Source organism: Lonchura striata, chromosome 18 (assembly GCF_050655825.1).
Source record: "Lonchura striata isolate lonStrDom1 chromosome 18, ASM5065582v1, whole genome shotgun sequence".
In the NCBI taxonomy this organism is placed as follows: Eukaryota; Metazoa; Chordata; class Aves; order Passeriformes; family Estrildidae; genus Lonchura; species Lonchura striata.
The window spans coordinates 2558460-2586268 of record NC_140720.1 but is presented as its reverse complement, the minus strand read 5'-3'; the positions used below and the strand labels follow the sequence as shown (position 1 = coordinate 2586268).

At 59.7% G+C, this 27809-nt stretch overlaps 3 protein-coding genes across 5 annotated transcripts; 2 read left to right on the top strand and 1 right to left on the bottom strand.

The window, feature by feature from the left end:
- Positions 1 to 4672: 4672 nt before the first annotated feature.
- On the top strand, positions 4673 to 10703 carry SSTR2 (somatostatin receptor 2). Its single transcript, XM_021548511.3, has 2 exons — positions 4673 to 4825; positions 5279 to 10703. Exon 2 carries the CDS (start codon positions 5334 to 5336, stop codon positions 6441 to 6443), a length of 1110 nt encoding a protein of 369 aa, XP_021404186.1. The 5' UTR covers positions 4673 to 4825; positions 5279 to 5333; the 3' UTR covers positions 6444 to 10703.
- Positions 10704 to 11733: 1030 nt separating this feature from the next.
- On the top strand, positions 11734 to 19654 carry COG1 (component of oligomeric golgi complex 1). Its single transcript, XM_021548512.4, has 14 exons — positions 11734 to 12075; positions 12278 to 12522; positions 13126 to 13307; positions 13570 to 13740; positions 13816 to 13969; positions 14136 to 14346; positions 14467 to 15237; positions 15466 to 15612; positions 16461 to 16622; positions 16856 to 16983; positions 17390 to 17498; positions 17979 to 18088; positions 18181 to 18256; positions 19471 to 19654. Exons 1-14 carry the CDS (start codon positions 11767 to 11769, stop codon positions 19612 to 19614), a joined length of 2919 nt encoding a protein of 972 aa, XP_021404187.4. The 5' UTR covers positions 11734 to 11766; the 3' UTR covers positions 19615 to 19654.
- A 475-nt stretch (positions 19655 to 20129) lies between these two features.
- Positions 20130 to 27729, bottom strand: VCF1 (VCP nuclear cofactor family member 1). 3 transcript variants are annotated; one of them, XM_085556639.1, is made up of 5 exons: positions 27581 to 27729; positions 26020 to 26116; positions 22609 to 22650; positions 22293 to 22355; positions 20130 to 20779 (listed from the first exon to the last, which is right to left on the bottom strand). In XM_085556639.1, the coding sequence occupies exons 1-5, from the start codon at positions 27625 to 27627 to the stop codon at positions 20540 to 20542; spliced, it is 489 nt and encodes a 162-aa protein (XP_085412765.1). In that variant the 5' UTR covers positions 27628 to 27729; the 3' UTR covers positions 20130 to 20539. The 3 variants fall into 3 exon arrangements, with proteins under 3 accessions (XP_085412765.1, XP_085412764.1, XP_021404188.1); XM_085556638.1 differs by lacking the exon at positions 22609 to 22650 and having other exon boundaries at positions 22251 to 22355; XM_021548513.2 differs by lacking the exon at positions 22609 to 22650.
- Between the last annotated feature and the right edge of the window lie 80 nt (positions 27730 to 27809).

Below are 27809 nucleotides of genomic sequence, written 5' to 3'. Positions count from 1 at the left end.
CCTGTCCCCTCAGTGTCACAACCCTGCCTGTCCCAGTGTCACATTCCTGCCTGTCCCCTCAGTGTCACATTCCTGCCTGTCCCATTGTCACATTCCTGCCTGTTCCCTCAGTGTCACATTCCTGCCTGTCCCCTCAGTGTCACAGCCCAGGGCTGGCAGCTCCCCCCTGAGCCCTGCCTGTCCAGCAGGGAAGGAGCAGCCCCAGAGCCCCTAAAATGCACATTAAACACCAAGAGGGGACAAATCTGCTGCCACCTCCCATCAGGGTGACCGAGACCTGACGAGGGGCAGCTCCAGGGAGCGCTGGGGCAGCCAGGACCCAAATCCTTTGGGATTTTTGGCCTGGGGCAGAGAGGCACATCCCACCCAGGGCTGGCACCGGGCACTGCCGGCTGAGGACGTCCCTGGGAAGGGCCAGCGTGTCCCTGCAGTGTCCCTGGGCTCAGCCTGGCCTCACGGCCGGGCTCTTGCCCAACCCAAACCCGTCTGTGCCAGGCTGGGGCGGCGGCTGGAGCCAGCCTGGATGGCGAGACAGGGAATGAGGACACGCGGGGCTGTCCCCAAGGACGGAGCAGGGCCAGGCGGGGTCACGGTCCCATGCCAGGGGCTGAGGTGCCCGATCCGTCCCAGGGCACCCAGGAACGCTGTTCTCGTTCTCTCCGGCTTGGGGCTGGCCGGGAGGGACGCGAGGGTCGCGGGATCAGTGCGTGCTGCCACCAGCCGTGACATTTCCAGCTGGAGCAGAGCCCGGCTGCCAAAGCCAGCGTGTGCAGCCCCGGATTCACCGCAGGACCCTGCAGCGAGGCAGGCGCAGCCGGCGCGGGAGCCGGGGCTCGCCGCGGCTGCCGGAGGCTCGTTAGTGTCAGCGCTCCGGGACGTGATCCACCGGCGCGGCCCCTGCACAGATCAATAAACCAATTAGGGAGGCAAATAACGGCGGGGCGAGAAGGGGAGGGAGGCAGGGGGAGGAAGGAACCGGCTGCGAGGAGGTCTGGAAGCAGCAGGAGCCGGGAGGGGTGGAGGGGAGAGCCCCGGGGTATAGAGAGGGATGGGGGGTGTGGATGCTGCCCTGGATCCTGGGAGTGGAGACTGCCCTGGATCCCAGGAGAGTCTGGGTGCTGTCCTGGATCCCAGGAGGGTCTGGATGCTGCCCTGGATCCCAGGAGGGTCTGGATGCTGCCCTGGATCCCAGGAGGGTCTGGATGCTGCTCTGGATCCCAGGAGAGTCTGGGTGCTGCCCTGGATCCCTGCTGTGGATGCTGCCCTGAATCCCAGGAGGATCTGGGTGCTGCCCTGGATCCCAGGAGGATCTGGGTGCTGCCCTGGATCCCAGGAGGGTCTGGGTGCTGCCCCGGATCCTGGGGGTGGAGGCTGCTCTGGATCCCAGAAGGATCTGGGTGCTGCTCTGGATCCCAGGAGGGTCTGGGTGCTGCCCTGGATCCTGGGTGTGGACACTACCCTGGATCCCGGCCGTGGATGCTGCCCCGGACCCCGGCAGGTCCGGATGCTGCCCCGGACCCCGGCCGTGGATGCTGCCCCGGATCCCGGCTGTGGATGCTGCCCCGGACCCCGGCAGGTCCGGATGCTGCCCCGGACCCCGGCCGTGGATGCTGCCCCGGACCCCGGCAGGTCCGGACGCTGCCCCGGGCGCAGGTGACGGCCTCGGCGCCTCTCCCCCGCCATCCATCAGCGCTGCAGACGCTCCCGATCAGCTCTGGCAGCCACCAGCCGGGTCCTGCCGCGCCTCGGGGCGCGGGGACATGGCCCAGACTGCTTGTCTGGTTAATTAGCAGAAAGCCAAGCCTCCCCCCGGCCCGAGCATCCCTGAAACGCAGCCAGGCCGCCTCCGGGCAGGAATCAGCAGAGCCGCCGAAGCCACGCGGGGCTGGAGCTGGGAAGGGAAAAGGCAGGGAAAGGGCAGTGCCAGCGCAGTGTCCCTGGGACAGAAACAGCACGGTCATCCCTGCCGGGGCTGGCTTTGTCCCCACGGCCGCAGGGGACAGCGGGGTCCCTCTGAGGGCAGCGGGGGGAAGAGGCTGGGCTGGCTTTCCAAAGAGAGATCATCAAATCCAAGAGATCCACAGGGATCCTGGGCCTGGCTGCACAGCAAATCCTCCCCGTCCTGGGGGACAGCAGCGGCACCCCCTCCCAGCCCAGCCCAGCCCCTTCATTCCTGCCTCCCTGCCATGGATCCAGGAGAAAGGCCAGCTCACCCTACCCCTCCTTTGGCATCCCAGCCCCAGCTCCTTACAACACTCATTTCCAGGACAGGGGTCAAAAGCTCTGTTTTCCACAGGGACTCTTGTGGAACAGCTGGGAAGGGACGGCAGAAAGCTTGGAAGGGCTTTGAAAGCCTCTCTGTGGTCACGTAACCCCCGTGCCCCTCTCCCAGGGGTTATTTCGGCCGTGTGGGAAGGGGCTGTGTGTTCCTCCTCTCCCCAGCCCTGCCAGTAAAGTGCTTTTCAGCGCTGTGGATGCTTCCCAGGCAAAAGGACAAAGAGGAGTTTATCTGCCAGCACCAAACCAGCTGCTGGTACAGCGTCCCTCCGAACCAGGGACCACCCAGGGACGCAGAGCAGACTCTGCACTGGGCTTTAATTCAGCCCCAAAACTAGGCAGAATGGAAAAAACAATCCCTTCAAAAGGCTCAAGGATGGCTTCCTGACTCAGGCAGCTGCTGCTGCCCTCCTCCTGGATGGAGATCAGCTCCGATCAGCTCCTCAACACCCACCGGGCCATCATCTCATTAATTTTATGGGGTTTTTAATGAAGATCAGATCTGGGTTCAGCCAGGCAGAACTGCCTGGATTCCCCCAGCTCCCTGGCCCTGGCTTCCCACCGAGGTGGAAGTGCAAAGCAGGGAGAGGCTGGAGCCCTGGTGCTCCCCTGGCAGCCCCCTGGGATCCCTGTGCCCCCCCTGCCCCTCCTGCAGCCCTCTGGGAGAGGCCTCTGCCAGCCGGGCTGGGGTGATCTCGGTGCCAGGGCTTGGTGACCGAGGAACCCAGGGCAGGGACGTGGCAGCGTCACCTGCTCTGGGGAGAGATTCCAGGAGGCAGCGCTGGGAATGCTCACAGCCACCACTGCCCAGGGAAGGGCACCGCTGCTGGGCACGGGCACCAGCCAGGAGAGGATAAAACAGCTCTGGAAAGGTCACAGGGCACCAAACCCCTCTCCTGGGCTGTCCTCCCTCCTCCGGGGGCCGGTGCGGCCACCCAGGGACTGCCGTTCCTCGGGACACCCCAAAGATCCGATCCCCCTCACACCAGCCGAGCATCCTTCACCCCCTCCCTCCTCTCCCGCTATTACCAGGACATTAATTCCCACATCATCTCCAGCAGAAGCAGCTTTTTCCTGCCTCCTAAAGATTAATGAGGCTGATAACAACTCTGCCGGTGCTCCAGGACCTGATGTCTTTAGATTCGCCTGGGGAAGTGGATGGCGAAGTGAAAACGAGGAGCTGCCGGCCGCGCTCGGCAGCCTCAGCGCGGGGCTCTTTGTTCACAGCCACTCTTAATTTCCTGCTCTCTATTGTCTCCTGGACAAGTGATGGGAAGGGGGGCAGGAATAGAGATAATTTAATTGCTCTCAAGATCCCAAACAAACCAGAGCAGAGGTTATCTGCCCCAAACCTCTCTTTTTTGGTCTTCCTTATCCAGGGAGAGGCTGTGGCAGGAGTCACCTGTACTACACAAGTCCCCAGAGACCCAAATATTTCAGCATCACCTTCTGACTTCTCCCAGATGGGAGGACCCACAAGAAACTGCCTCGGCTTGGCTGTGGAGGCAAGATGCAAACTCCTGGGGCCAAGGAATTTCCAGCATTCCTTTGGGGCTCTCAGAAGCTTTTTGGGTCACCCTCCATTGGGGTGGCCAGCATGCTGCCCTCTCGCCGGTGGCTCTGGAGAAGCTGAGGCCGTGTCTGGAATCAAAATGTAGCTTGACAGTGGGGCTGGAGGCAGGGTGGGCATGGCAGGAGAGGGAACGCAGGTGGGATGGGCAGGACAGGGTGGGCAGTGTGGGGAGGTGGGCAAGGCAGGTGGGCAGAGCAAGGTGGGCAGAGCAGGGTGGAGAGAGGAGGATGGACACGGCAGAGTGGACAGGGCAGGGTGGGCAGAGTAGGATGGACAGAGCAGGGTGGGCAGTGTGGGGAGGCGGGCAGCACAGGGTGGGCAGCGCAGGGTGGGCAGTGTGGGGTGGGCAGCGCAGGGTGGGCAGGGCAGGGTGGGCAGCGCAGGGTGGGCAGGGCAGGGTGGGCAGGGCAGGGTGGGCAGGGCAGGGTGGGCAGCGCAGGGTGGGCAGGGCAGGGTGGGCAGTGCGGGGAGGTGGGCAGGGCAGGGTGGGCAGCACAGGGTGGGCAGGGCAGGGTGGGCAGCGCAGGGTGGGCAGCGCAGGGTGGGCAGCGCAGGGTGGGCAGTGTGGGGAGGTGGGCAGGGCAGGGTGGGCAGCGCAGGGTGGGCAGTGCGGGGAGGTGGGCACTGCAGGATGGGCAGCGCAGGGTGGGCAGCGCAGGGTGGGCAGTGCGGGGAGGTGGGCAGCGCAGGGTGGGCAGCGCAGGGTGGGCAGGGCAGGGTGGGCAGGGCAGGGTGGGCAGCGCAGGGTGGGCAGCGCTGGGCGCCGCGGGCTGTCCCCGCCCCGGCCCCGCAGAGCCGCCCCGCGCGGGGCGGGGCGCAGCCGGTGCGCTGGTCCAGCGGCGGAGCCGCGCCGGGAGCGGGTGCGCGGAGCCGTGCGGAGCCGTGCGGTGCGGAACCGAGCGGAGCCCAGCGGGGCACCGGCGCTGCGGCGCCTCCCCGGTGCCCGCCGGGCCGGGCCGGGGGCGGCGGGAGCAGGTGAGCGGCGGGGCAGCACCGCCCGCTGCCCTCTGCAGCGGACAGACGGGGCCGGGGCCGGGGGGCTCCTCGCAGCGAGTTCGTCGCCCACCGGAGCCGCCCGGGCTCGGCGTGCCGGTGCCGGCTGGGAGGGAAGGGGCTGCACCCGCCGAACGGCCTGGAGAGGAGGAGGCTTTCCCCCGGCGCTCGGTGCTCCCGGGCATCAGTCGCAGCCGCCGGGACGCACCGGTTGGATTTGTGGAGTCGCAAAGGCTCCGGGATCGCCGGAGCCAGGAGGAGCTGAGGCGTGCTCGGGCAGGCTGCTCCAGGAGGGGACATGGCGAGGTGGATTGGGAACCCCCCCTGCAGGGAGCCTCTCTCCCGCTGAGCTTGGCAGCAGGATGGACGGATCCTCCCCAGGAATCCCTTCATTCCTATTTACTCCCTGATTTCTAGAATCTTCTCTCTTCCCAGAGCCAGAGAAGATGACATCTCGGCTCCTCTGAGCCAGCAGTGCCCAGGGAGAGCCATGGAGTACGAGCTGCCCAACGCCACCGCCTTCTGGTTCTCCCCGGCCTCCCCCTTCGACAACTTCTCCCTGGAGGCGCCCACCAACACCTCCCAGAACGCCACGGGCCAGCACTTCGACCTGACCAGCAACGCCATCCTCACCTTCATCTACTTCGTGGTCTGCATCATCGGGCTGTGCGGCAACACGCTGGTCATCTACGTCATCCTCCGCTACGCCAAGATGAAAACCATCACCAACATCTACATCCTCAACCTGGCCATCGCCGACGAGCTCTTCATGCTCGGGCTGCCCTTCCTGGCCATGCAGGTGGCCCTGGTGCACTGGCCCTTCGGCAAAGCCCTCTGCAGGATCGTCATGACGGTGGATGGCATCAACCAGTTCACCAGCATCTTCTGCCTGACGGTTATGAGCGTGGATCGCTACCTGGCTGTGGTCCATCCCATCAAATCTGCCAAGTGGAGGCGGCCCAGGACAGCCAAAATGATCAACGTGGCCGTTTGGGGCGTCTCCCTGCTGGTGATCATGCCCATCATGATTTATGCCGGGGTGCAGCACAACCACGGCAGGAGTAGCTGCACCATCATCTGGCCGGGAGAGTCGGGCGCCTGGTACACGGGGTTCATCATCTACGCCTTCATCCTGGGCTTCCTGGTGCCTCTCACCATCATCTGCCTTTGCTACCTGTTCATCATCATCAAAGTCAAGTCCTCGGGCATCAGGGTGGGCTCCTCCAAGAGGAAAAAGTCCGAGAAGAAAGTCACCAGGATGGTGTCCATCGTGGTCGCCGTCTTCATCTTCTGCTGGCTCCCCTTCTACATCTTCAACGTCTCCTCCGTGTCCGTCATGATCGTGCCCACGCCCGTCCTCAAGGGCATGTTCGACTTCGTGGTGGTCCTGAGCTACGCCAACAGCTGTGCCAACCCCATCCTCTACGCCTTCCTGTCCGACAACTTCAAGAAGAGCTTTCAGAACGTCCTGTGCCTGGTGAAGGTCAGCGGCATGGACGAGGCCGACCGCAGCGACAGCAAGCAGGACAAATCCCGCCTCAACGAGACCACGGAAACCCAGAGGACCCTGCTCAACGGCGACCTGCAGACGAGCATCTGAGGGGACGGTGGGGTTTGTCCTGCCCGCGTCCCTCCCCTTCCCGCTGGCTCCCGGCTGCAGCGGGGGGTGGCAGCACGGGGCCAGGCCAGGAATGCCACCTGAGGGGACGGGCGGTGGCCTCGGGGCTCCTCTGCTGGGCTCCTCTCTGCTGGCTTGGCTCGCAGGTGTCGGGATGGATACGGGTCAGGAGGAGCCGCCTCGGCAGGAAAACCAAGACAATTCACGGCGACACCAAAGTGCCACCAAAGTGGGCACAGGTACGGCCGGGGCGGCTCTGCTGGGTCCCCCGTGCCACCCTCGGCGCCGGCTGGCTTCGGGGCTCTGCACCGGGACACACCGGGGGACCTCAGGAGGAGCCGAGGCCACAGGTGTGCGACACCCTGCACCGACCTGGTGGGAGCTGCCGGCGAGCGTTCCTCCCGAGGAGACCGGGATTTTTGGGATTGCGTTTTTTCCCCGGGATATTCCCTGCTCCGCCGCGTGCCCTGCCGCCTCCCCGCGCTCTGTGACTGCCGCAGCCGCCCTGCCGGGAGGGGACACGCCAGCACGGAGGTGACTTCCCCACGGGAAGCAGCTCTGCCCCCGCAGCAGCCCCTCTGATGCCACCCTGCCTCCTCCAGCCCTTTCCCTGCCCTGCCGCGGCGTCACCCGCCCGCACATTTTCTCCCGGGATGGAGAATTTCTCCCTTTGCCCTCCCCGGGAGCCGCTGCCTCTCCCACCGCCCGCACCGGCCGCGACCGCTGCTCCGGGCACCACCAGCGCTCCGCTCCCTGCTGGAAAATCCCTGGAAGTGTTTCAGCAGCGCTCACACGTTGGAGAAGCCTGGCACGGGCACCTCGCGCTGCCAGCGGCTGAGATCGGGGTTTGTCCGGCCACGGCTCCGAGGGCTGACGCCTCCCTGCTCCTTCCAGGCAAGTCACGCTGGAGAGAGGATGGGGACGGGCAGGGGGTGCTGGGGACTCGGTCCCCACCCTTGGCCCAGCCGAAGGGAGCGGGCAGAGCAGACAAGGGGGCTCCCAGCAGCAGGGGATGAGGAAGGGCAGGGCAGCACGGATCCATCCCCCTGGATCCTGCACTGTGTGACGGGTGGCGGGGCTGGCCCCACATCCGCTCTATTTGCCTTCCCGAGACTGTCCCGAAGCGTTCGGCTCTGTCCCTGTCCCTGTGCCCGGCTGTCCTCCCAGCTGGGCACAAACCGGGGCTCTGACCCCCCAGCCCAGCCCCTCCTTGGGACGGGAGGGATTCCGGGGAAAGCCCGGGGGAGAGGGAGAAGTGGCGGCTTCCTGCCGGAGCCCCGGAGCAGCTGCCGCCCCGGACCGGGTCCGTTCACAGGCCCCTGCTCCGGCGCTGAGCCGTGGGAACCCGGGGCGCTGGGTGCAGCGAGCAGCCGGGGCTCGGTCACCCTGTCCCGTGCCACCGGCACCGGCAGAACGGAGCCTTCACCCCGTGCACCAACAGGGTGGGAGCTGAGGCCGCAGCCGGTGCCGCCTGCCCTGGGGTCCCACTTGCTCCATGGCCAGGCCACGCTCCATCCCAGAGCACCAGCTCCGCCTGAAGTTTTCCCATGGCTCTGCCCAGCTCCTGCGGCAAATCCCAGCCTGGGGCATCCCATCCGGCCGTGCCAGCCCTGCCAGCTTCCCAAAAAGGGTTCGGTGCCAGGCTGGTACCTGCTCCTGCCTCTGTCGGACGCTGCATTTACTGCAAGACAAAGCAGAGCCGTGTCAGCAATTGTTTGCTTTTAACTCTTTCCTGCTCCTCCGAGGAACGGTGCCCGTGTGGCACCTCCCTGTCCCCCCGCCGGGCACCGAGCGCTGGTGCGGGGAGCGCGGCTGCCCCCGGGCTCGGGGCACGGCGGGTCGCCGCTGACGCTGCAGGAATTGCAGCAGCAGCTGGGGGCACGGTGAAACGGCGGCCGGGGCGGGCCGGGAGCGGGGCTGGGCTCGGTGGCACAGCCGCAGCGATGCGTCAGTGCCGCCGTGGGCACTCCGTGGGGGAGGCGTGTGCGTGGGCAGCGGCGTGCGGTGGGCAGGGGGATGCGCGCAGCCCCCAGCTCTCACCTGCAGCCGGCCCAAACCCCGATGGATGGAAGGGGGACACCACAGGAGTCCCCAGCGGGAGCCTCCAGCTGGGAGCACCTCCCTCTGCGCTGGTTTCATGTGGAAATACAGAAATCCCAGGAATTCCCTGCCCAGGGCAGCTTTGTCCTGGCAAACCCCCAGGCAGTGACACTTCTGGGTGCTCAGAGTGGGATCTGGAATGTGTCTCCGCTTTGCTGGGATGGGGATAACTGCTGGGATGGGGATAACGGGGCTGCAGGTGAGGAATGAGGAGCGTGGGGCGCTGCCACCAACATCCCAAAGGCCACCGAGGCAGGATGAGGCAGGGCAGGGGCACGAGGTGGCTCCTGGGGGCTGCCAAGGCTCTCCTTGGCCACCTTTCCATGGCTCACCAAGGAAAAAGAGCAGGAAAGCAAAATGTGCTGCCTTAGAGTGCTGGGAAGGAGCTGCAGCCACAGCCCACCGGTGGCTGTAAAACCAGCAAAATAAAACCTTTTGCTGTTCATTGCTGACTAATAAACATCAGCCCCGCTGCTGCTGCTGCTGCTGCTGGTAACGAAGTTTTCCTTCCCAGCCACTTGATTTTAGTGGGAACTTGACCTCAGATTGGATCTGCTCTGCAAAGCCTCTCAGGGCTGCTGGCGGCGGGATGAGAAATCTCTGCCGGTGACTGCAGAGCCCAGAGACCGAGCGTGCAAGTGCCTCTCACTCAGACTGGCCTGGGCAGCAGGGAGCACTGATGGAAGTTTTCCCAAATCCCAGGTGATGGGAAGCACGGATTGGGGTGTGCCACAAGCTCCCTGGGATGCCTGGAGCAGGGATCTGGGTCACTCCTGCACGAGCCTTCCATTCCCAGCGTGGCCTCCCCAGAGCCCGTGGGAGCCAATTCCCCTTTTCCTCCTCACCGCTGCTCGCCCCAGCGAGGCTGAGGGGTGGCTCCACAGCTCCCCAGTGCCATGGGATCCACCTGCATGGAGACATCCCTGCTGTCCCCTTCCTCAGCAGGGCTGTGGCCGGGCTGGGCACCCCCCGGTGTCCCCTCGGACCCAGCCTAGCTCTGGGCACTCTGCTGGCCAGTGCCCCGCTGTGCTCCAGAGCCAAATCCTGCTCGGGTGGGCAGCAGGGGCTGGGGCTGGACCTGGAGCCTTCCCAGAGCATCTCTGCAGCTCTTCATGCCGGCTCCAGTGCTGCTTTGGACCAAAATCATCTCCTGAGTGCACTGCTGTGGGCCCGGGGCTTTCCCCACCCTGCCACAGTGGAGAGCCTTGTCTTTGTGGGACACGCCACCGAGAGGTCCCAGCACTGCCCAGGTCCCCATCCTGCCCCAGCCAGGCAAGGAGAGCTCCCAGGCTCAGAGCCGATTCCAAAGTGCTCAGGGAGAGTCTCCATCCCCTCCCTGCTGCTGCTCCAAGGGGGAATCACCAGCGAGGCACGAGCAAAGGACACAGCAAACCCCAACGATGCCTTCCTACTACCGAGTCTGGAACTTGTCTGCCCAGCCCAGGGCACCTCTGCCCTTCCCTCTGACACCCAGCCTGGCACCTTGCTCTCCTGAGGGATTTCTGCTCCACTCCCTGCTCACTCCAGGACCTGGACTGTGAAAAGCCACAACAGGAGGGCCAGAGTGGGAGGATCCTCCTCCAGCAGTGTCCCAGGCAGGAGATGCTGAGGGAGGCAAAGCCTGGCCACTCCCTCTATCCATCCCTCCATCCCTCCATGGATTCCATCCACCCTCCATCCCACCCCACGCCGTGTCTGGGAGGAGGGACGGGATGGCTGACTGTAAATATGTGTAAATTGTATATACTGGCTGTGCCCAGGGGGGTTTTCTGTTCGCGGACCCACAGGGCACCCTTGACTCCCCCTGTGCCAGGGGCTGGGTGGCACACACGAGCCAGGAGGGACCCCGGAGGCTGCTGCCACCCTGCCAGGTGACTTCTGCAGGGCAAGGGAGGTGAAGTGAGGCCTCTGCTCCCTGCAGAGATCCAGGGCTCCCCAGCAGCACTGTCCACACCCTGTGTCCGTAGCTGTGCCCTGTCAGTGATCCGTGGTGACCAGGACGTGCCAAGGCCGTGTCCCTGCTCCCAGCCCTGTTTTCATCCCTGGTAATCGTTCCTCAGTGTGGGACTGAGCCTTCACACAGAGAAGGCTCCCCACTGCCACAGTCTGCCACGGGGAGGGAAATAAAAGAGTTTTCCTACAGCTTCTGGTTTTTTGTGTGTGTTGGAGCTGGGGGATATGAGCCAGGCTTGGACACCTCCCTGCGAGATCATCCCAGAGTTGTTCAGGTTGGAAAACCCCTCAAACATCACCGAGTCCAACCCTGGCACTGCCAAGGCCACCACTGACCATGTCCCCAAGTGCCACATCCACACAGCTTTAAATCCCTCCAGGAACAGGGACTCCACCACCGCCCTGGGCACCTCCAGTGCCCGACAGCCCTTTCCATGAAGGAATTCCTCCTGTGCCCAACCTGACCCTGCCCTGGCACTGTCTGGGGCACTTTTGTCCTGTCCCTGGCAGCAAAATTTACCAACTCCTATAAACACAAAGTTCAGCTCTGAGCAGCTGTGCAGCCCAGCAACAGCAACACTGCCCACGCAAATAAACCAAACCACTCCAAAACACCTGTGATTCTTTTGCTTCCCATCTCAATTTCCAGCACAGACGGGGGGGGTTTGAGATTTAAATACAGCACCCTCAGAGCTCACCTGCTCCGTCTCAGCATCATCCCTCGGAGCTGCATCCTGCCTGCCTCCGCCTTGGGGCTGGCAGGGACCCTAAAGCTCAGTCCCGTTCCGCCGCATCCTGGGTGGATTTTGGGGAACATCCCGGTGCTCAGGGCGGTGACTTTGGAAGCCCTGTTCGAACCAAGCCCCCCCAACACAAAGCGCCCTGAGGGCGAAACCTCCCGGGGTGTGTGGCGTGACAGCGGCACCCGCAGGCCGCGGGGCCCGCCCCGTTTCCCGGGAAACGGGGAAGAAAAAGAAAACGCAATTAAATAAATAAACAAGTTAGAAATAAAATAAATAAAGCGGCGCTTGCTCCCCTCGGGCCGCGTCGCCGTGGCAACGCGGCTGTGCCCGGCACAAAGATGGCGGCGGCGCTGCCATGGAAATGGCACGGAGGGGTGGCTGTGCCCGGCACAAAGATGGCGGCGGCGCTGCCATGGAAATGGCACGGAGGGGCGGCTGTGCCCGGCACAAAGATGGCGGCACCGCCCAGCGGTGACGCCCGGAAGCGCCGTGCCCTTCCCGTGACCAAGATGGCGGCGGCGGCGGCGCGGGCCGGGCCCGGTGCCGGTGTGGCGGCGGCGATGGCGGCGCGCGGCGCCGAGGCCGAGGCGCTGTTCGAGGCGCACACGGCGGCCGAGCTGCGGGCGGTGGAGCGGCGGCTGCGCGCCGGCATCGAGCAGAAGCGGGAGGAGCTGCGGCAGATGGTGGGCGAGCGCTACCGCGACCTGATCGAGGCGGCCGACACCATCGCGGAGATGCGGCGGAGCGCCGAGCGCCTGCTGGGCGCCGTGCGGGGGCTGCAGCGCGGCGGCGCCGCCCGGCCCGGCCCCGCCGGCACGGTGAGGGGCCGCGGGCAGCGCCCCTCGGGCCCTCTGTCCCGCTCGGAACCATTCTTTCCCCCTCTCATCTCCCTCCCGCTCTGCGCTTTCCCACCTCCCCATCCCCATCCCTTCTCGTCTCCGCTCATCCCGTTCTCCTTCCCCGCTTCAATCCCGCCGTCCATTCCCCCATCCTCCCCTGAGCCCCGTGTGCCCTCTCCAGGTTGGCCCCGCCGCTCGGCAGGGTTTTTACGGGGCGGCGGCGCAGCTGAAGCTGCTGCTGGAGGTTCCCGAGCAGGTGTGGGGGGCGGTGGAAGGCGGCCGCTTCCTGCCCGCGGCCCGGCTCCACCTGCTCGGGGCTCACCTGCGCCGCCAGCTGCAGCTGGACACCGCCCGGGCCCGCGCCGGCCCCGTCCTCGCCCGCTTCCCCATCCTGCTGCGCCAGGTGGCGGCTGCCAGCCACCTCAGGTAAGCGCTGGGGGAGGCCCCGCCACGGCTTACCCGCTGTCCCATCCCTGGAGGTGTCCCAGTGCTCCACCCTGGAAGCTGGATGAGCCTCGGAGCAGCCTGGATTAGGGATTTGGGACTGGCCGAGCCTAAAGTTCCCTCCCAGCCCAAAGTGCTCAGTGGGGCTGGCTCAGACACAGCCCTGGGAAGGCAGGACAGAGATGGGCTCAGCGAGGTGGGGGAATTCTTCAGCTGTCCCACAGGCTCTGCATGAGGCAGCTGCACCTGGATCCCACGGGGCAGGATCCTGGGCTGGGGCAGGTGCCAGGCTGGGAGCACAGTGCCCCAGGAATGCCCTGGAAAGCTGGCAGGTGAGGGAATATCCCATGGCCAGCAAGCACAGCCTGGGGGCTCCATCAAGTAACGGGACAGGGCTGACGGGGATTTAGGGAGATCCTTTCCAATCCAAACCATTCCACAAGGCTGGCACAACAACCACCTCACCAGTCCTGTAATATCCAGATACAAGTGGCACAGTGTGAACAGAGTCACAGGGTGGGCTGGCTCAGCGAGCCCGGCTGAGCGTGTGGCTCGGGCAGTGACTCCAGCTGGTTCCTGTGGCAGATCCACCATCCTGCAGGAGAGCAAGGCCCTGCTGCGCTGCCCCACGGGCTCAGACCAGGCGGTGGCAGAAGCCCTGTGTGCCATCATGCTGCTGGAGGACAGCTCGCCACGCCAGGCCCTGGCTGACTTCCTGCTGGCCAGGAAACTGGCCATCCAGCAGCTGCTCAACCAGCCACACCACGGTCAGTGCCACGGGGCTGCTGCTTGGGGAGCTGGGGCTGAGCCTCCTGCCCCCAGAGCAGGGACGGGCAATTCCCAAAAATCTCATGGTGGCAGGGACACTGTGGAACAGCACAAAAATTAACAGTGCTCAGGGGCTTAGGCCAAGCCCACCTGCAATGGGGAAGTAGGTGGGGCATGAGGCCGAGTCCTTCACCCTCCAGCCCTTCCCTGCCACTGACCTGTGCTGAAGGGCTGCCTTGGCTCAAAGTCACCTCTCTGCAGGCGCAGGAATCAAAGCTCAGGTGTGTTCCCTGATGGAGCTGCTCAGCACCACGCTGTACCAGGCCCACGCTCTCTTCTACACCGTGCCTGAGGGGATGGTCCCGGAGCCAGCCCTGCCCTGTGGGTTGCTCTTCTCCACCCTGGAGAGCAGCACGGGCCAGAACCCCGCAGGTGAGGCCTGCACCTGCCCATGTGTGCAGGCAGGAGGGTGCCCTGTGCTGGGCTGATCCCTGGCTGTGGTTCCAGGGAGAGGAGGGGTGCTGGAGGAGGATCTGAAGCTGAGCAGCTGGTTCAAGTACCTGCCTGAGTCGGTGGTGGAATTCCAGCCGGCCCTGCGGACCCTGGCGCACCCCATCAGCCAGGAGTACCTCAGGGAGACCCTGCAGCAGTGGATCAACATGTGAGTGGGACAGGGCAGTCCCAGCCTGGCTGACTTCCTCCTCATGCCCTCATCCTCCTCATCCTTCACCCCGACTGAAGCAGCCAGAAGCAGCACAGCACACCCCGCAGCCGGGCACCCTGTGCCAGGGCCTCGCCCCCTCACAGAGGAGAAACTTTGCCTGCAGGTGCAGTGATGACATCAGGACGGGGGTCAGGAGCCTGCTGGTGTACGTGAAGAGCATGAGGGGGCTGGCAGGGATCCGTGATGCCGTGTGGGAGCTGCTGTCCAGCGAGTCCAGCAGCCACAACTGGGAGGCCGTGTGCCGGCGGCTGCTGGACAGGCCCGTGTCCTTCTGGGAGGAGCTGCTGCAGGAGCTCTTCCTGGACAGGCTGCAGGTGGGTGCTGCTGTGCTGTGGGGAGCCTTGCTCTGCTCCCCCAGGTGTCGTCTCACCAGTGCACTGAGGGTGTGTTTTAGTGGCACACTGAACTTGTTTTTTCTCCCTGTTCCGTTGCAGACTCTGACCAAAGAAGGCTTCGACTCCATCTCAAGCAGCTCCAAGCAGCTGCTGGCTGTAGCCTTGCAGGAGTTGGAAGTGAAAGCCGGCAGCGGTGCCCTGAGCAAGCAGATCCAGCAGGAGCACAACGTGGCCCTGTTCCTGTGGTCGGAGAGCCCCGGGGACCTGCCCGGGGACGCGGCGTGGCTCAGCGTGGGGCAGCGCGGGCCCTTCGCCAGGAGCGGGCTGGCCATGAAGGCACAGGCGCTCACGCCGTGCGTGCAGAGCTTCTGCTCCGCGCTGGACTCCCAGCTGAAGGCCAGGCTGGAGGATGTCCTGTCCTACCTCCCCGGGGACGACTCTGTCCCCAAGGAGCCCGCGGTGCCACCGCGCTCCGCCTTCGACCGCTTCGCCGACGCCGGCACCGTGCAGGGGCTGCTCCGCGACCGCTGCGTCGCCTGCGTCCAGCACCTCCTGGGCTGCGTCCAGGAGCAGCTCCAGAGTGCCCAGAGCCAGCTGGATGCCCCAGGGGACGCCAGGCTCAACGCCGTGCTCTTCATGGCCAGGCTGTGCCAGGCGCTGCCCGAGCTGTGCCCTCACCTGCAGCGCTGTGTGCTGGGCCAGGCGGGCGGCGCGGAGCCGGCGCCCAGGGAACCGCGCTCTGCCAAGAAGCTGGGCAAGGGCAAAGCCCAGGAAGCATCCCCCGAGCTGGCCAAGTGGCAGGGGGTGAAGGCAGAGCTCCTGCAGCAGAGCCTGCTGGCCTATCAGCTCTGGAGCTCGGCTGTCACCAAAGTAAGGAGCAGTTTCCCTCCTCGGAGATGGTTTGGGGAGGGTTCCCTCGCTGGGGCTGCCCAGAGCTCCCTGTGCTGCTGCCCGGTCAGGGAGGGGTGGCTCCGTGCCCTGCTGTCCCTCAGGTTCACTCTGGGAGCTGCAGGGATGCAGCAGGCACAGGCAGGGTGGGCTGGCTGGCCCTGGCCCTGTTAGAAGTGTCCTGTGATCAGTTCCACTGTTGTGCTCCAGGGCCTGGTTCAGTGCTTCACCCACACCTTGCTGCTCGACACAGCCGGCTCCGTCCTGGCCACGGCCACCAACTGGGAGGAGATTGAAATCCAGGAGGAGAGCGAGTCTGGGAGCAGCGTGACGTCCAAGATCCGGCTGCCTGTGCAGGTATGAGCAGCAGCCTGAGGGAGGAGCCCAGCGCTGCTGCCAGAACCTCGCTGGGCTGCTGGGGAGGGTGTTTGGTGTCACCAGCAGAGGACAAACACTCTCTGGTGCTCTTTGAGGTACTCGTGAGGACAGAGGTCAGAGGAAGGAAATAGGTCATTGTCACTGTTTATCTCTGTGGGTAGGGTTGGCCCAGATCCTGTAAAGCTGAGCCAGAGGAGGACTTAGGCCTGGTTTTAAACACAGAGGTCCCAGGAGAGAGGTTCAGTGGAAGTTGGATGCACTGAAGGACAGGGCTGCAACAGTGGGACTGTGGAATCCTAAGGGAACTGAGACGTGTGGCTTCCCAGGGCTGTGGTGGTGGCACAGGAAGGACGTCACAGGGACAGAGCAGGTGGCAGGGGGAGGAGGGCCAGGCCTGGAGTGAGTTCTGTGTTTGCACAGCACGGGAGGGACTGGACAGGGAAATGCAGTGAGCCTTACCCAGTGAGCTCTGTTATCTGAGGGGAAAAGCAGCTGGGTGGGAATTCAGGAGGCCCAGGAGATGAGGGAGGAACAGCCCCAGGGAGTGGGTGGGCAGAGCAGGGTCTGTGCTGACAGAAGGTGCACAAGCAGTTCTCTTCTCACTGCACTCAGTGTCTGGTAAAGTCTTTTGGGGGCTTTGGGAGCTGCTGTAAGCCAAAATCTGGGGCTGTCAGTAACCCAGACCCTGTGAGATGCCTGAGCCAAGCTGAGGGGTAGAGCTTTGTGGCTGCTGAGGAAGTGGGACACTCCCACCAGCCTTCTGAAGGGATGTGGAAGGGAATGGAGTTTAGAGAGCAACTGCAAATAAACTCTCTTCCCCTGGCCAGCCCTCGTGGCACGTGCAGTGCCTCCTGTTCAGCCTGTGCCAGGAGGTGAACAGGGTTGGGGGGCACACCCTGCCCAAGGTCACCCTGCAGGAGCTGCTGAGGAGCTGCATGGCAGAGGTGCTCGCTGCCTATGGAAAGCTGGTGGAGCAGAAGCAGGAGAAGGTACCTGGGTGTGGGATGGGAGCGTGGCTGGGAATGCAGGGACACATCCAGCACCTGGGACAGAAAATGTCCTGACAGCTGGAGAGGGGACACCCTTACACTCACCCTGCCTCCCCCACAGCTGAGGCAGACACCAGATGTCACACTCTGGTTGTGCCTTGGGGTTGGTGTGCCCCTTGGGCAGCCTCCCCTGTGCCAGGGCGGAGCCCCAATCCTGCCTGTCCTGTTTGCAGAGGCCGGACAGCTTCCCCCTGACCCAGAGCAGGGCTCTGCAGTTACTCTACGACCTGAGGTACCTCAGCATCATCCTGACAGCCAAGAGTGAGGACACAAAACCCAGCAGGTTCAAGCAGGACTCCAGGTATGGCGCGTTCTGGGGTACACATCCTCCAGCAGTGTTTTGGGGGCCCCAAAACAGTGCAAGCTCCAAGCTCTGACACTGCTCAAACACTGAGTTCACCCTCAAAACAGGGGAGGGGTGGGGTTCTGTGTCCCCCTTCCTTGTGTGTGCATAGGATCCCCCCTCAGAGGGTGCCCCTGGACAGAGCAGTTGAGCTTCCAGCCAAGAGTTAAAGCCTTGGGGGTACCACGGGGAGCAGGTTCCTGCTGCTGGGGTTGTGTAAGAGTTGGAAACCCGTGGGGCAGCTGCTGTTCTGCTGAGTAATTCCTGTTGTGCTCAGTCACTGCAGACAGGAAATCCCTGGCTGCTTCAGAGCTGGCATCACCAGGATGTCACCCCTGACAGGAGCCCTCTGCTCTGCCTGCAGGACTGAGAAGGTCATCGACTTCCTGGAGGGACACATCGACCCCTTCGACCTGGATGTGTTCACCCCTCACCTGAACAGCAACCTGAACCGCCTGGTGCAGAGAACCTCGGTAGGGAGCAGGGAGACTGCAGAGAGCCTTCAGCAGGGCAGCTGGGCTCCTTTAAACTGCTCAATGCCTCAAGATAAGCACTGGCACTTGCTTGGGAAGGGGAAGAATGTTCAGTGCCAGCTGAAGATAAGAGGAGCTGGCTGAGCCGGCTGCACACCCTGCATGTGGAGCTGCCTGAACTTTATCTAACAGGATTCACCAGAGCCTGTGCAACACTAATTGGGTTAAGTAGTGCTGAAACAGCTCTGGGACTCAACTGTGGGAATAATTAAACACCAGAGTTCAGAGGGGGAAGGGAGACATTTTGTGTTCACACTCAGTGGTGATGGTGTGCCAGTGGACTTACCACGTACTGTGGGGTCAGCTCTGCAGGAACCCCAAATCTAAGCAGCTCCTGGTGCCTTCCAGCTTTTCTTCCCCAAATCCTGGTGCCTTTGAGCTTCTCTTCCCCAAATCCAAGCATCTCCTGGTGCCTTCCAGGTTCTCTTTGGCCTGCTGACTGGGACAGAAAACCAGTACACGAGCAGGGGCGGCACAGTGAGCTCGCAGGAGCTCCACAACATCCTGCCCTTAGCATCCAGCCAGATCAGGTGAGGCACCCGGCTCTTCCAGGCATTCTGCTGCCTCTGGGAAGCTGCTCTGCAATCACTGCTTCCCACATTTCTTTCTTCCATTTCTTAAGGTTTGGACTTCTGCCGCTGAGCATGTCGAGCTCACGGAAGAGCAAGTCCACTGCCAGGAGCACAGAAAGAGTCCAGGTTGGTGTTTGAACTGAGCTGTAAAAATAGGAATATTTTCCCAGTTTCCATCGTTCCCCTGACACTGGAGTTTGTGGGCAAAGAAGAAAGTAGCCAAATGTTATTTCACCTGATTTTTATTTCCAGTAAAATGAATCAATATGGCAGCACAGCAGGGGACGGGGTGGATTTCTCCTTTGCCCCTGTGGTTTTGGGGCCACTGCTCCGTGACAGGCTGCAGAGGCAGTGGGGGTTTACATGGATGAGGGCAATGCATCAAAGACAACTCACTGAAGAGAGCTGCAAGAAAGGCTGAGGGACAGTAGCTAATGCTTGAACTCCTTTGCAGTGGGATGCTGTCCTGTAACCCCCGAGGAGGCCTGGCCAGGTACCCCAGCTGTGTGAGGAGTGTCCTGCTGCTCCCCTGGTGCTCAGCTGTAGCAGCCAATCTTTCTGTTGCTCCATTTCCCCCAGTTTAAAACATCTGCTTAGATGGAGCTCTGTGTGCTGGGTGAGAGCCAAGGAACACCTCGCTGCTGTGGGAAGCAGCAATTCATGTCTCCTTTACTTATTACCAGCCCAATCTATCCGTGGTGGTCTTGGCAACTGGGACAAGTTGTTGAGTTGACAAGAGCCAAGACAAAGAGGTAAAGGCCTGGTTTTACCTGTGTCACTTGAGATGATGTTCAATTTGCAACTCTCCTTCTCCATTTTTTGGAGCCCTTAAGGACCAGACCCAGCAGAAGGGGTGTTTAAAAGCCCAAAACTTCCCAGCAAAGGTATTCCTTACCTCTCACAGCTCAGCTGGACTAGAGCATAGAAGTGTGCAGTGATGTCTGGCTCGTTCTGTCACTCCCCTCAGCTGCTGTGCTGTGCTCAGCACACCCATGTCCTGTGCTAGCCACACTTGCCAGGATCCCTGACAGATGCTTGCTCCTTCTTCAATGCTAAAACTCTTCTGGAGAGGTTAAAATCCGCAGTTCTCCAAGAACAGCTCCTGCAAGGGCACCAGCTGTGCTTCCACCACGCTGTGATCCCTTGCTCTGAGAGCAGCAGCCCCTGCCCTGCTGCTCAGAGGGTGTTGATGGGTGTTCAGGGGTTTTAGGAGCATCGAGTGACATCTGCCAAGTGCCTGTTGCTGCCAGCAGCGAGGTGTGTGTCTGTCACTGCCCCAGCAGTGCTGGGGGGACGGAGGGAGCCCGGGGGTGCTGTGAGAGTCATTTTGTCACCCCCAGGGAGTGGCTGCTGCTGCCGTGCTGCCCAGGGAGGACGAGGCGGCTCGGCCGGGCTCCCTGTTCCGGCAGCTCGTCACCGACGACGAGGACACGGCGGCACCGTCCCTCTTCAGGCTGGGCTGGCTCTCGGGCATGAGCAAGTGAGGCAGCAACAATAAAACTGCTCTGGGTTTGTCTTCACTGACATCTGTCTGTCTGTCCCCTTGGTGACACCTCCGGGATTGGCAGTGCTTCCCATCCGCGTGTCACGGGAACCAGGCACAGCTTGGATTGTCCTTGTCCCCTGGCTGCTGGAACAGAGGTGGAGCTGCTCTTTCACCTCTTATTCTTACATTGTTAAAGTAAAATTAAAAGAAAAAAAAAAAAGCCAAAACAACCTACACACTAACAGAAAACAAACCATTTCACAGTTGGAGAGGGGTGCTGGAGCAGGGTAGGACAGCTGTGTCCTCCAGGCACCACCACCCTGCTCTGAGTGGCCCCTGCAGCACTTGCCCGACCTGTCCTGGCTCCAATTTCACATTTCCCTTCCACTCCTGCAGCAGTGAAGCTCATGAGAGACGACTCATCACCCTGAGCTGGGCTCACAGGCCTAAGGACCTGCACTCGCTGCTCCTATTCTCGCTAACTCTGAATGCTCAAAAAATTATGTTGCCAAATCATTTTTTAACTAGTTTATTGAAATTAAAAAAAGACTTATAAAACTGAAGAGGAACGCTTAAGAGAACTTTACAGAAAGCAACAACTTGCTAACAAACAGATTAGGCAGTCGATTGGAATTGGACAGTTTGCAATCCTATAACACACATGTGGACTCCTCAGTCTCCTCTTGCCACGTACTTCAGAACCAACCAAAAAGAATCCTATAAAAATTGCTTCAAAGCCCCTTTTGCATTGCAATAGTGCAGCAAACCACAAGTAAACAATCTCCTGTTAACCTGTTATTTCAAATATAGACTGAAAAGGCAACAGGCAATTTTGTGCAATTCCATTTTAACAAACTTTGAAGTTGAAATATCAAATCTACACAGTGCTGTCCCTTCACAGAAGGCAGGGAGCTGCTGGATCATCATGTAGGGAGGCGTCCCCGGCTCTGTAGGCTGTGGAAGTGGGCTTCCTTCAGGATCTGGTTGATGTGGAAGTAAGGACCTTGGCTTAGTGCAGACTGCTCATGGAAAGGCTGGGAGGAGACAGGGCTGGATCCTGCAATCCTGGGGTTGAGGCTGGACTCTCCTCTGTCGGGGCTGTTGATGCTGCTGCTGCTACAGCTGCTGCTGCTGCTGCTGCTCCCACTGTCACTGCTGGAGGACTGGGACACACAGAGGTGAACAGCAACATCAGACACTGCTTCCTCACCCCGCAGAAGCAAGCCTTTAGCATAAATCCCTCCCTCCACGTTTCCAGCCCGATGGACTGAATAAATCCACCTTGGCACGGAGAGGTTGTTGTTGCCCACACCAGTGTGACAGAGCTGAAGGGACAAGCCTTCACCCGGGGTTCAGTGACCTCCAGGGCGTTGGATTTCAATCATCCCCAGTTAAACCCCTCAGCTCTGCCCCCAACCCCACGTTTGCACTAGTGAAGTTTGCTGGGGTGATCAGAGAATTGGAAAATAAAGAACATTCCCAGGGAGCTGCAGTGTCAGTGCAGGCAGGCAGGGCAGGGTTGGCACTTCTGCTCTTGCAGAGGTTTGAGGGAAGCACCATGCAAAGCACTTTCCTACGAGGCAATCCTAAAGTGAGATCTGAAGCATCCAAAGCAAGAGGCTGTGAGAAACAAACGCACACAACACCCAGCTGAAGTCTTTGAACACCACCATCAAGTACTCCTCTCCCAGTTAAGCACTCCATGGCAGTTAACTGGAAGTGCTCCATAGCAATTCCACACCAATTTACTTGATTTGGCAGTGAAAGAGCAACAGGCACTGAGGAATTGCTCATGCAGGAAAGACAACCCAGCATTTGACTGGGATAAGAGGCCAGGGCTCATTTGCCAGCATTTAGGACAACCACATTTCAAGGGAATGGCTGGAAGAGCATTTGTCATCACCATAAGGGATTCAAAGACATAAAACACCATTTTAAGGGCTGCTAAGGAAACGTTCCATTAGTTCCAGTTTTAGTTTGTGTGATCTGCTGGTCAGGACTGCAAATATTTGGGTGAGTCAATCAGCAAGTGGCTACTCTGCCACCCCATAAATGATTCATAAAAGCAGACAGAGTAAGTGACAGCAGCTAAAGAAAAATCGATATTTTTGTAAGGATTAAGCCACAAAGTCACAGCTTTGTGACCATATCAGAAGAGGACAGATTTCACTAAATCCTCAGGGATTTACCAGTCAGCACCACTTCCAGAAGGGCCTCCTCACCTGGAGTAAATCAGGAATGGTGCAAACAGCACCCAGCAGCGTGTTTGGAATAAATCAGGAATGGTGCAAACCAGCAGCCGTGCAGAGCCCGGGGAGGCACTGTGGATGTTTGGGTGGAACACAACACAACCCTCCCCTCCCCCGGCCCCGATCCACCATCGATCCTGACCATCCAACCCTGACAAACCCCTTTGTTTCGCTAAGCACCACAATCCCTTCAGCTCCCTGCGAGCACAGCAAGCCAAGCCCAGGGCCCCGGGCTGCGAGGAGAGAGAAACACACAGCGGGGTCATTGCCGAGGGAGCAGAGATGGAACCGCGGGAGCAACCAGCTCCTCTTCCTGCATCTAGAGAGGGAGAGAGCCCGCAGGACAGGGAGGAGTGGGGTGGTGCAGAGCAGCACAAAGAGTCACCCGCGATGCTGAGGGGTCAGGCAGCCTCGGAGAGAAACCCACCGCACAGGGCACTTTGTTTCCTTTTAGTCTGCGCTCCTTAGTGAGCTTCGTTACAGCCACCTTCTGCAAATCAAGGTAAAAATCCAAATCAGAACCTGGCCCCGCTCGCTGCTGCCGTTTCACATCCCAACGAATATTCTCCAGCTGTTAGCAGTGATTATTTTGTGCATCTCAAAGCTGGCAGTGTGTCCTGGGACGTGCTTCTGACACCTCAGGCTGGTGACAGATGGGGTTTGTCAGACCCTCTTTATTTCCAGTTCTCCAAGGCAAAGGTTCACTAGCACTGGCTCACCCCTCCATCACACGGAACACCTACCGTGTCCCCAGGCTGTGGTGCACATTCTGTAACGCATTTGGACTACAATCAGACAAGAAAAGAATCCTTAAAGTCATCAAGTCAGCAAGACAGGCATCAACAAAGCTTTACAGGGGCAAAGGAAAGCAGCCCGGTGATATTTATGAATGCTTTAACTATCAAAGGGCATCTTCAAGGTTTACTGGGCTCATTAACCCTTAACATCACACTTCAAGTTTTAAAACAAATGTCCTGTTAAATGTGTAGATCTGGGACAATCCCTTGGGACAGGAACTGGAGAAAAAGCCACTCAGCCCCTGCTACTCTCAACACCTTCCAAGAGGAGTTTAACAAAGCCACGATCTGGTTTTAGTTAGAACTGAAGAGCAGTCCTTCCCTGGATAGTGGGGGACAAGAACTTTGATTTGATCTCTGCCAAGAACCCGGCAGTGTTTCAATCCTGGCCAGAACAAAGACGAACTATGAGAAATTGGGGTTTGCAGAAGTTGTTCAGGAAGGAAAGGGTCAGCCAGAACACTCAGACTCGCTTCCTTCCCTGGAAAAACGAGAGCAAAGGGTTTGCACTGGTGATTCCCCAGGCTGCAGAACCTCAGCATTCCCAAGAGGGGGGTCCCCTTGGAGGATCCACTACAGCTTCTCTTGGTTAGATGTGGGGACAAGCAATGGATTTCTAACCCAATACAGGGCAAACACCACAGCTGACCTGGAAAAGGGAGGACAGGCTGAACAGGAAGCGAAATTCTGTGGCAAAGGCTCTGCCTCGCTAATGTTTAACCCTGGCTGCAGCTGCAGCCCCGTGGCTGTGCCTCTCCAAGGACTGAGCCCAGGCCTGAGGGTTCTGTCACCCTCAGGGTGGCTGTACCCTGTGAGTGGCTTCTCCAGGAGCACCAGGAATGGCACATCCTCACAGCAACTGGCCAGAAAGCTGCACTGATGGAGACTGAAGAGACTCTGTTTCCATCCTGTGAAAGTCAGAAGTCAGGGGTGCTGCCCGTCCTGGGTAAAAGGAATCCAGAAAGAGGAAACAGCAAATCCTTTGGAATTGGATGTGATTTGGATGAGCAGTGGGACTCAAAATCAGGGACTGAGGGATAACATCACAGAAGAGCCCAGGTTTGAACTGCCACTAAGGAAAAACCTCCCTTCACCTCATTCTCCAGAGCAAAACACGGAAGACAAAAAAAAATGGGAAGAGATCCTGGCAAAAAACACTGCTTGATTACCATCAAGTTTAAAACATTGCTTGATTACCATCAAGTTTAAAACACTGCTTTATTGCCATCCCGATGCTGTGTTCTCAAAGAGGCCTGTTCTGGCCAGAGGGAACAGTCCGTTTGAACCAAAACATGCCAGAGGAATCAGGACTTTGGGTAATGTTTCACAAAAAGCAGGTGTGCGATGCTCAGTGATGAAAAGCGACTCTCACTTGGCTCTTGGAAGTCACAGATTGCTCCCATTCCCCTTTCCCAGGCAATATCCCAAAACAAGTGGGGATCTTTAACCAGCAAGAGGTGTCTTTGCAGACAGCAAAGTATCAGGAAGCTAAATCCAAGCGTTGCAAACTGGCTGAGACTTTCCAAGTGGCACCAATCAGAAGAACTCGTGCACAATGAGCACAAGGATTTCTCCCTTTGGCACAGGAAGTCCTTAACCAAATGTTGGAATAATACAGATTTAATCTCGTGGCTTGAATTTCTGGGCATGCTCAGCTGAGGGATCCGACAAGAAAACAAGCCAAAAAAACAAAAAGAAAAAGCTCCATTCATCAGGAGAAAACACTGGGAATTCTGTTCCCGTGCTGTTTGAGAAGCTGTGTCCACACTCCTCAGCAGTGAGAGCTCCTCCCCGCCTCACACCAGCTTTAAAGTGTTAAAACCAGATTTTACCAGGCAAGTGCATGCAAGAAGCAGAGTCTGTGTTAGGCTGAGCAGTGACCTTGCCCTGGGTCAGCCATGCTCCCCCGCAGGAAACCAGGCCAGGGTTGATGTCACCCTGCTGTGTGGCCACTGCCAGCCCTGCTTTCAGTGGCTCTGCCCAAACTCCGGGTGTTTACACGACAAGCAAAGGTGCTTCTGCCACTCACCATCGGGGAGTTCTCCTGATATCCTTAATTTCATTACTCCCACTTCAATCCCTTGTTCCACACTAAATCCGTCCTCCTCCCGCCACAAAGCTGCTTTAGCCTGTAACTACCCTACGCGCACGGAGGGCTCTGACCTGTTGGACAAGTGATTCAGTGTCAGACAGCAGCAAACCAGCGCTGCTGCTCCCCAGCACACCCCAAAAAATGCAAAGTCTCCCTCCTGAGAACACAGCAGCACGGGGCAGGTTCCATCCCAGAGGATTCCTTCGTGACAGACAGCAGCTCTTAGAGCATTTCCAGCAGTGTCCTGTCACGTACCCTACTTGTCCAGGCTAAGAGAGAGTCACTCTCACAACAGGAATGTAGAAGTAGCCATCAGAAACCATTTCCAGATTATAAAAGAGCTCCAAGTTGCACAGCAACTAAATGTTTTCTGCGAAGTACAGCTAACAGTTGAATAATTGAGTTAATTCCATAATAATTCAGACTGTAATTGCTCATTGCAATCCACCTTCAAAGTGAGGAGGCTTTAAAAAACCAAGGATACTTCCAAAACCTTCAAAGAAATTAATTTCATTAACTTCAGAGAGGAAGCCTCTGCTCTCTACCCTCTTTTCCATGCATGTTTTACAACACAAGGACATTGCTCACAGTGAATTTTCAGGTGATTCACCCAGGTAACATCTCAGAAAATCTGGCAGCACTTGGGAAATCAGCAATTTAAATTATTTTTTTCTAAGAAATTAAATCTCAAATTGCACAGAGAGAACAGCTGTCTGGTGAGGGGTAAGAAAACAAGAGTTTATCCCACATCCAGCAAAGAAATAATGGAAAATATGAGAAAATAACAATGAGTTTTGAGTCTGATTTAGCTGTGAACAAGTCTTGCTTAAACTGAGCAGCTCTATTAGGGCATTTTATTCCACATCAGATAAGGCCTGCCTGGAATGTGTTTTGTCTTTCTCCCACAAATAATCAGCTCACTGTGGGGAAAGGCAAAGTTGATGGTCAGGCAGAGTGAGCACCTCACAGCCCCTCAGCTCTGGGCACAGCCCAGCCCACACAGCAAAAACAAAAAGCAGGAAATCATTTCCCTGGGTGCTGTGAGGCAGGATTTGAAGTTTCTTCCCAGAAATATTCAGGCCAAGGATAAGCAGGCTCACTGGGAATGCTGATTTTTCCAAACTGATTTCTATCTCTGATGTCACCGAGTCAAACCTCACGACCTCAAACACAAAGCTAAGAAATCAAAATGCAAAAAAAAAAAAGCACAGGATATTCCAGCTGCTGCTGGAATGCAGGATGGGTTTGCCTGGGAAGGCTCTCACCTCAGTGTCCCACGAGTCCTGCAGGACAGTGCTCCTGCTGCTACGTTTGGTCTGGGGAACGTGGCCATCATCTTCATTGCCATTCCTCCTCCTCTTCCTGCAGGGAAAAGAAATGATCAGCTCACTGATCCACCTTCTGCTTCGTCCTCTGAAGGCACCGAAAAAAGGCAGGAACGCCTGATAAATGAATGCAGGATGTCTCCAGCCCCCTGAGCTGCTGGGGGCTCCCATATTCCCCTTTTAGCTGCAGCCTGAGGGCACAGAGAAAAGGATCTTGTTCCTCACAAGATGTTTCCTGCCACTATAAGGGACATGGATTAAAGCCAAACTCATTTAACAATTGCCAACTTTGCAGATATAAAAATAATCCCTGGGCTCAGAGTGACACCTGACAGGCTGGGGACAGCCCAGCCAATCTCCAATTATTCACCTGCTCACACCACCCCACAATGATTCTCTCCACTCTGACAGTGTTTGGAGTTGAGTCACACTCCAAAACAATCACATTTCCCATGCGGGAATAAGGTTTTGTCAGGAAACACCTCATGAAAACAAACTCCTCCCTGTTTCTGATGTGTTTACCATCCTCTGGTGACACTGCACTGTCTGGCATGGTGAGTACAAGCTTTAACCTAATTTCCATCCAAATCTTTGCGGGCATCGAAGCCAAGCAGAGTTTGGAGGAGTATAATGGGGTGGGGGCAGTGCTAATGCTCCCAGATTCGAGGAGATAAAGGGAAGACCTCAAAGCCCAGGCTGGACAGGACCTGGAACAGCCTGGGACAGTAGGAGGTGTCCCTGCCCGTGGTGGGGGTGGCACTGGATGAGCTGGGTCACTTCCGACCCCCGCCACTGTGCGATTCTGTGACACCAACACAGCGCAGCTGCTCCCCAGCAGCATCCCAGAATTCCTACACAAACATCAAACGATTCCTCCCCGCCCTACAAACACGACAAGTCAGCCAGGATCTCAGCAGCCTCCAAAAAAACACGGCACGGAGCTGTTTTGGTGTGCCTAAAATTAATCCGTGCTCGAATGAGTCAAAACAGACTGGAGGGAGGTATTTATAACTGGCTCCTTTCCGTGCAGCAGCCTCAGCTGCCGGGGTTTGGCCCACGCCTACAGCCCGAGCTGCCTCCCTGCTCCCCATCGCTGGGATCGCTCGCTGCCCATCTGCCCGGGAGCGCTGGGGAAGGGCTATTCCTGATTTCCCCCACGCTGCCTCTGGATCCCTCCTTTCAACCCCTGCAGTGACCTCGGCAGCCCGGAGGGGCTCGGGGCGCGCTGGGCCATGGAAGGCGTCCGTGCCCGTGGCAGGGGCGATACAGGACGGCCTTTAGGGTCCCTTCCACCGCATTCCCTGACCGCAGCATCCCCCAGCTCCCCCCGCTCCGCCGCCCCTCAGCTTCCGCCGAGAATCTCCCCCGAATCCCCCGCAGCCCCACGGAACCCTCCGAGCGCTCGGGGCCCGCTCTCCCCTCCCCGCCCCCGGGGCTGCCCCGAGCGGCCGGGCCCCCTCCCCTCAGCGCGGCCGCTCCTTCCCCCCCAGGCCCTCCGCACCTCTGTCTGGCTCCCCGCTCGCTGGGCAGCGGCTGCCGGCAGCTCATGGCGGGCGGGAGCGCGGCCCGGGGCGGGCCGGAGCGGCGCGGGGCGGAGGCCGCGGGGAGCGGCGGCGGCAGCGCGGCCCGGCCCGGCCCGACCGCCGCTTCCGCCGCCTCGCCCGTGACGTCACGGCGCGCGCCCGGGGGCGGGGCCGCGCCTCTGTGACGGCGGCGGCGGGAGGCGCGGC

Coding starts and splice junctions, on each gene's coding strand:
- SSTR2 (XM_021548511.3), top strand. CDS start 5,334: ATGGAGTACGAGCTGCCCAACGCCACCGCCTTCTGGTTCTCCCCGGCC.
- COG1 (XM_021548512.4), top strand. CDS start 11,767: ATGGCGGCGGCGGCGGCGCGGGCCGGGCCCGGTGCCGGTGTGGCGGCG. Junction 12,076..12,277: donor GGCCCGGCCCCGCCGGCACG/GTGAGGGGCCGC, acceptor TGCCCTCTCCAG/GTTGGCCCCGCCGCTCGGCA. Junction 16,623..16,855: donor TGGAGCAGAAGCAGGAGAAG/GTACCTGGGTGT, acceptor TCCTGTTTGCAG/AGGCCGGACAGCTTCCCCCT.
- VCF1 (XM_085556639.1), bottom strand. CDS start 27,627: ATGAGCTGCCGGCAGCCGCTGCCCAGCGAGCGGGGAGCCAGACAGAG. Junction 26,117..27,580: donor GAGCGGGGAGCCAGACAGAG/GTGCGGAGGGCC, acceptor TTTTCCCTGCAG/GAAGAGGAGGAGGAATGGCA. Junction 22,356..22,608: donor CACCACAGCCTGGGGACACG/GTAGGTGTTCCG, acceptor CTTGATTTGCAG/AAGGTGGCTGTAACGAAGCT.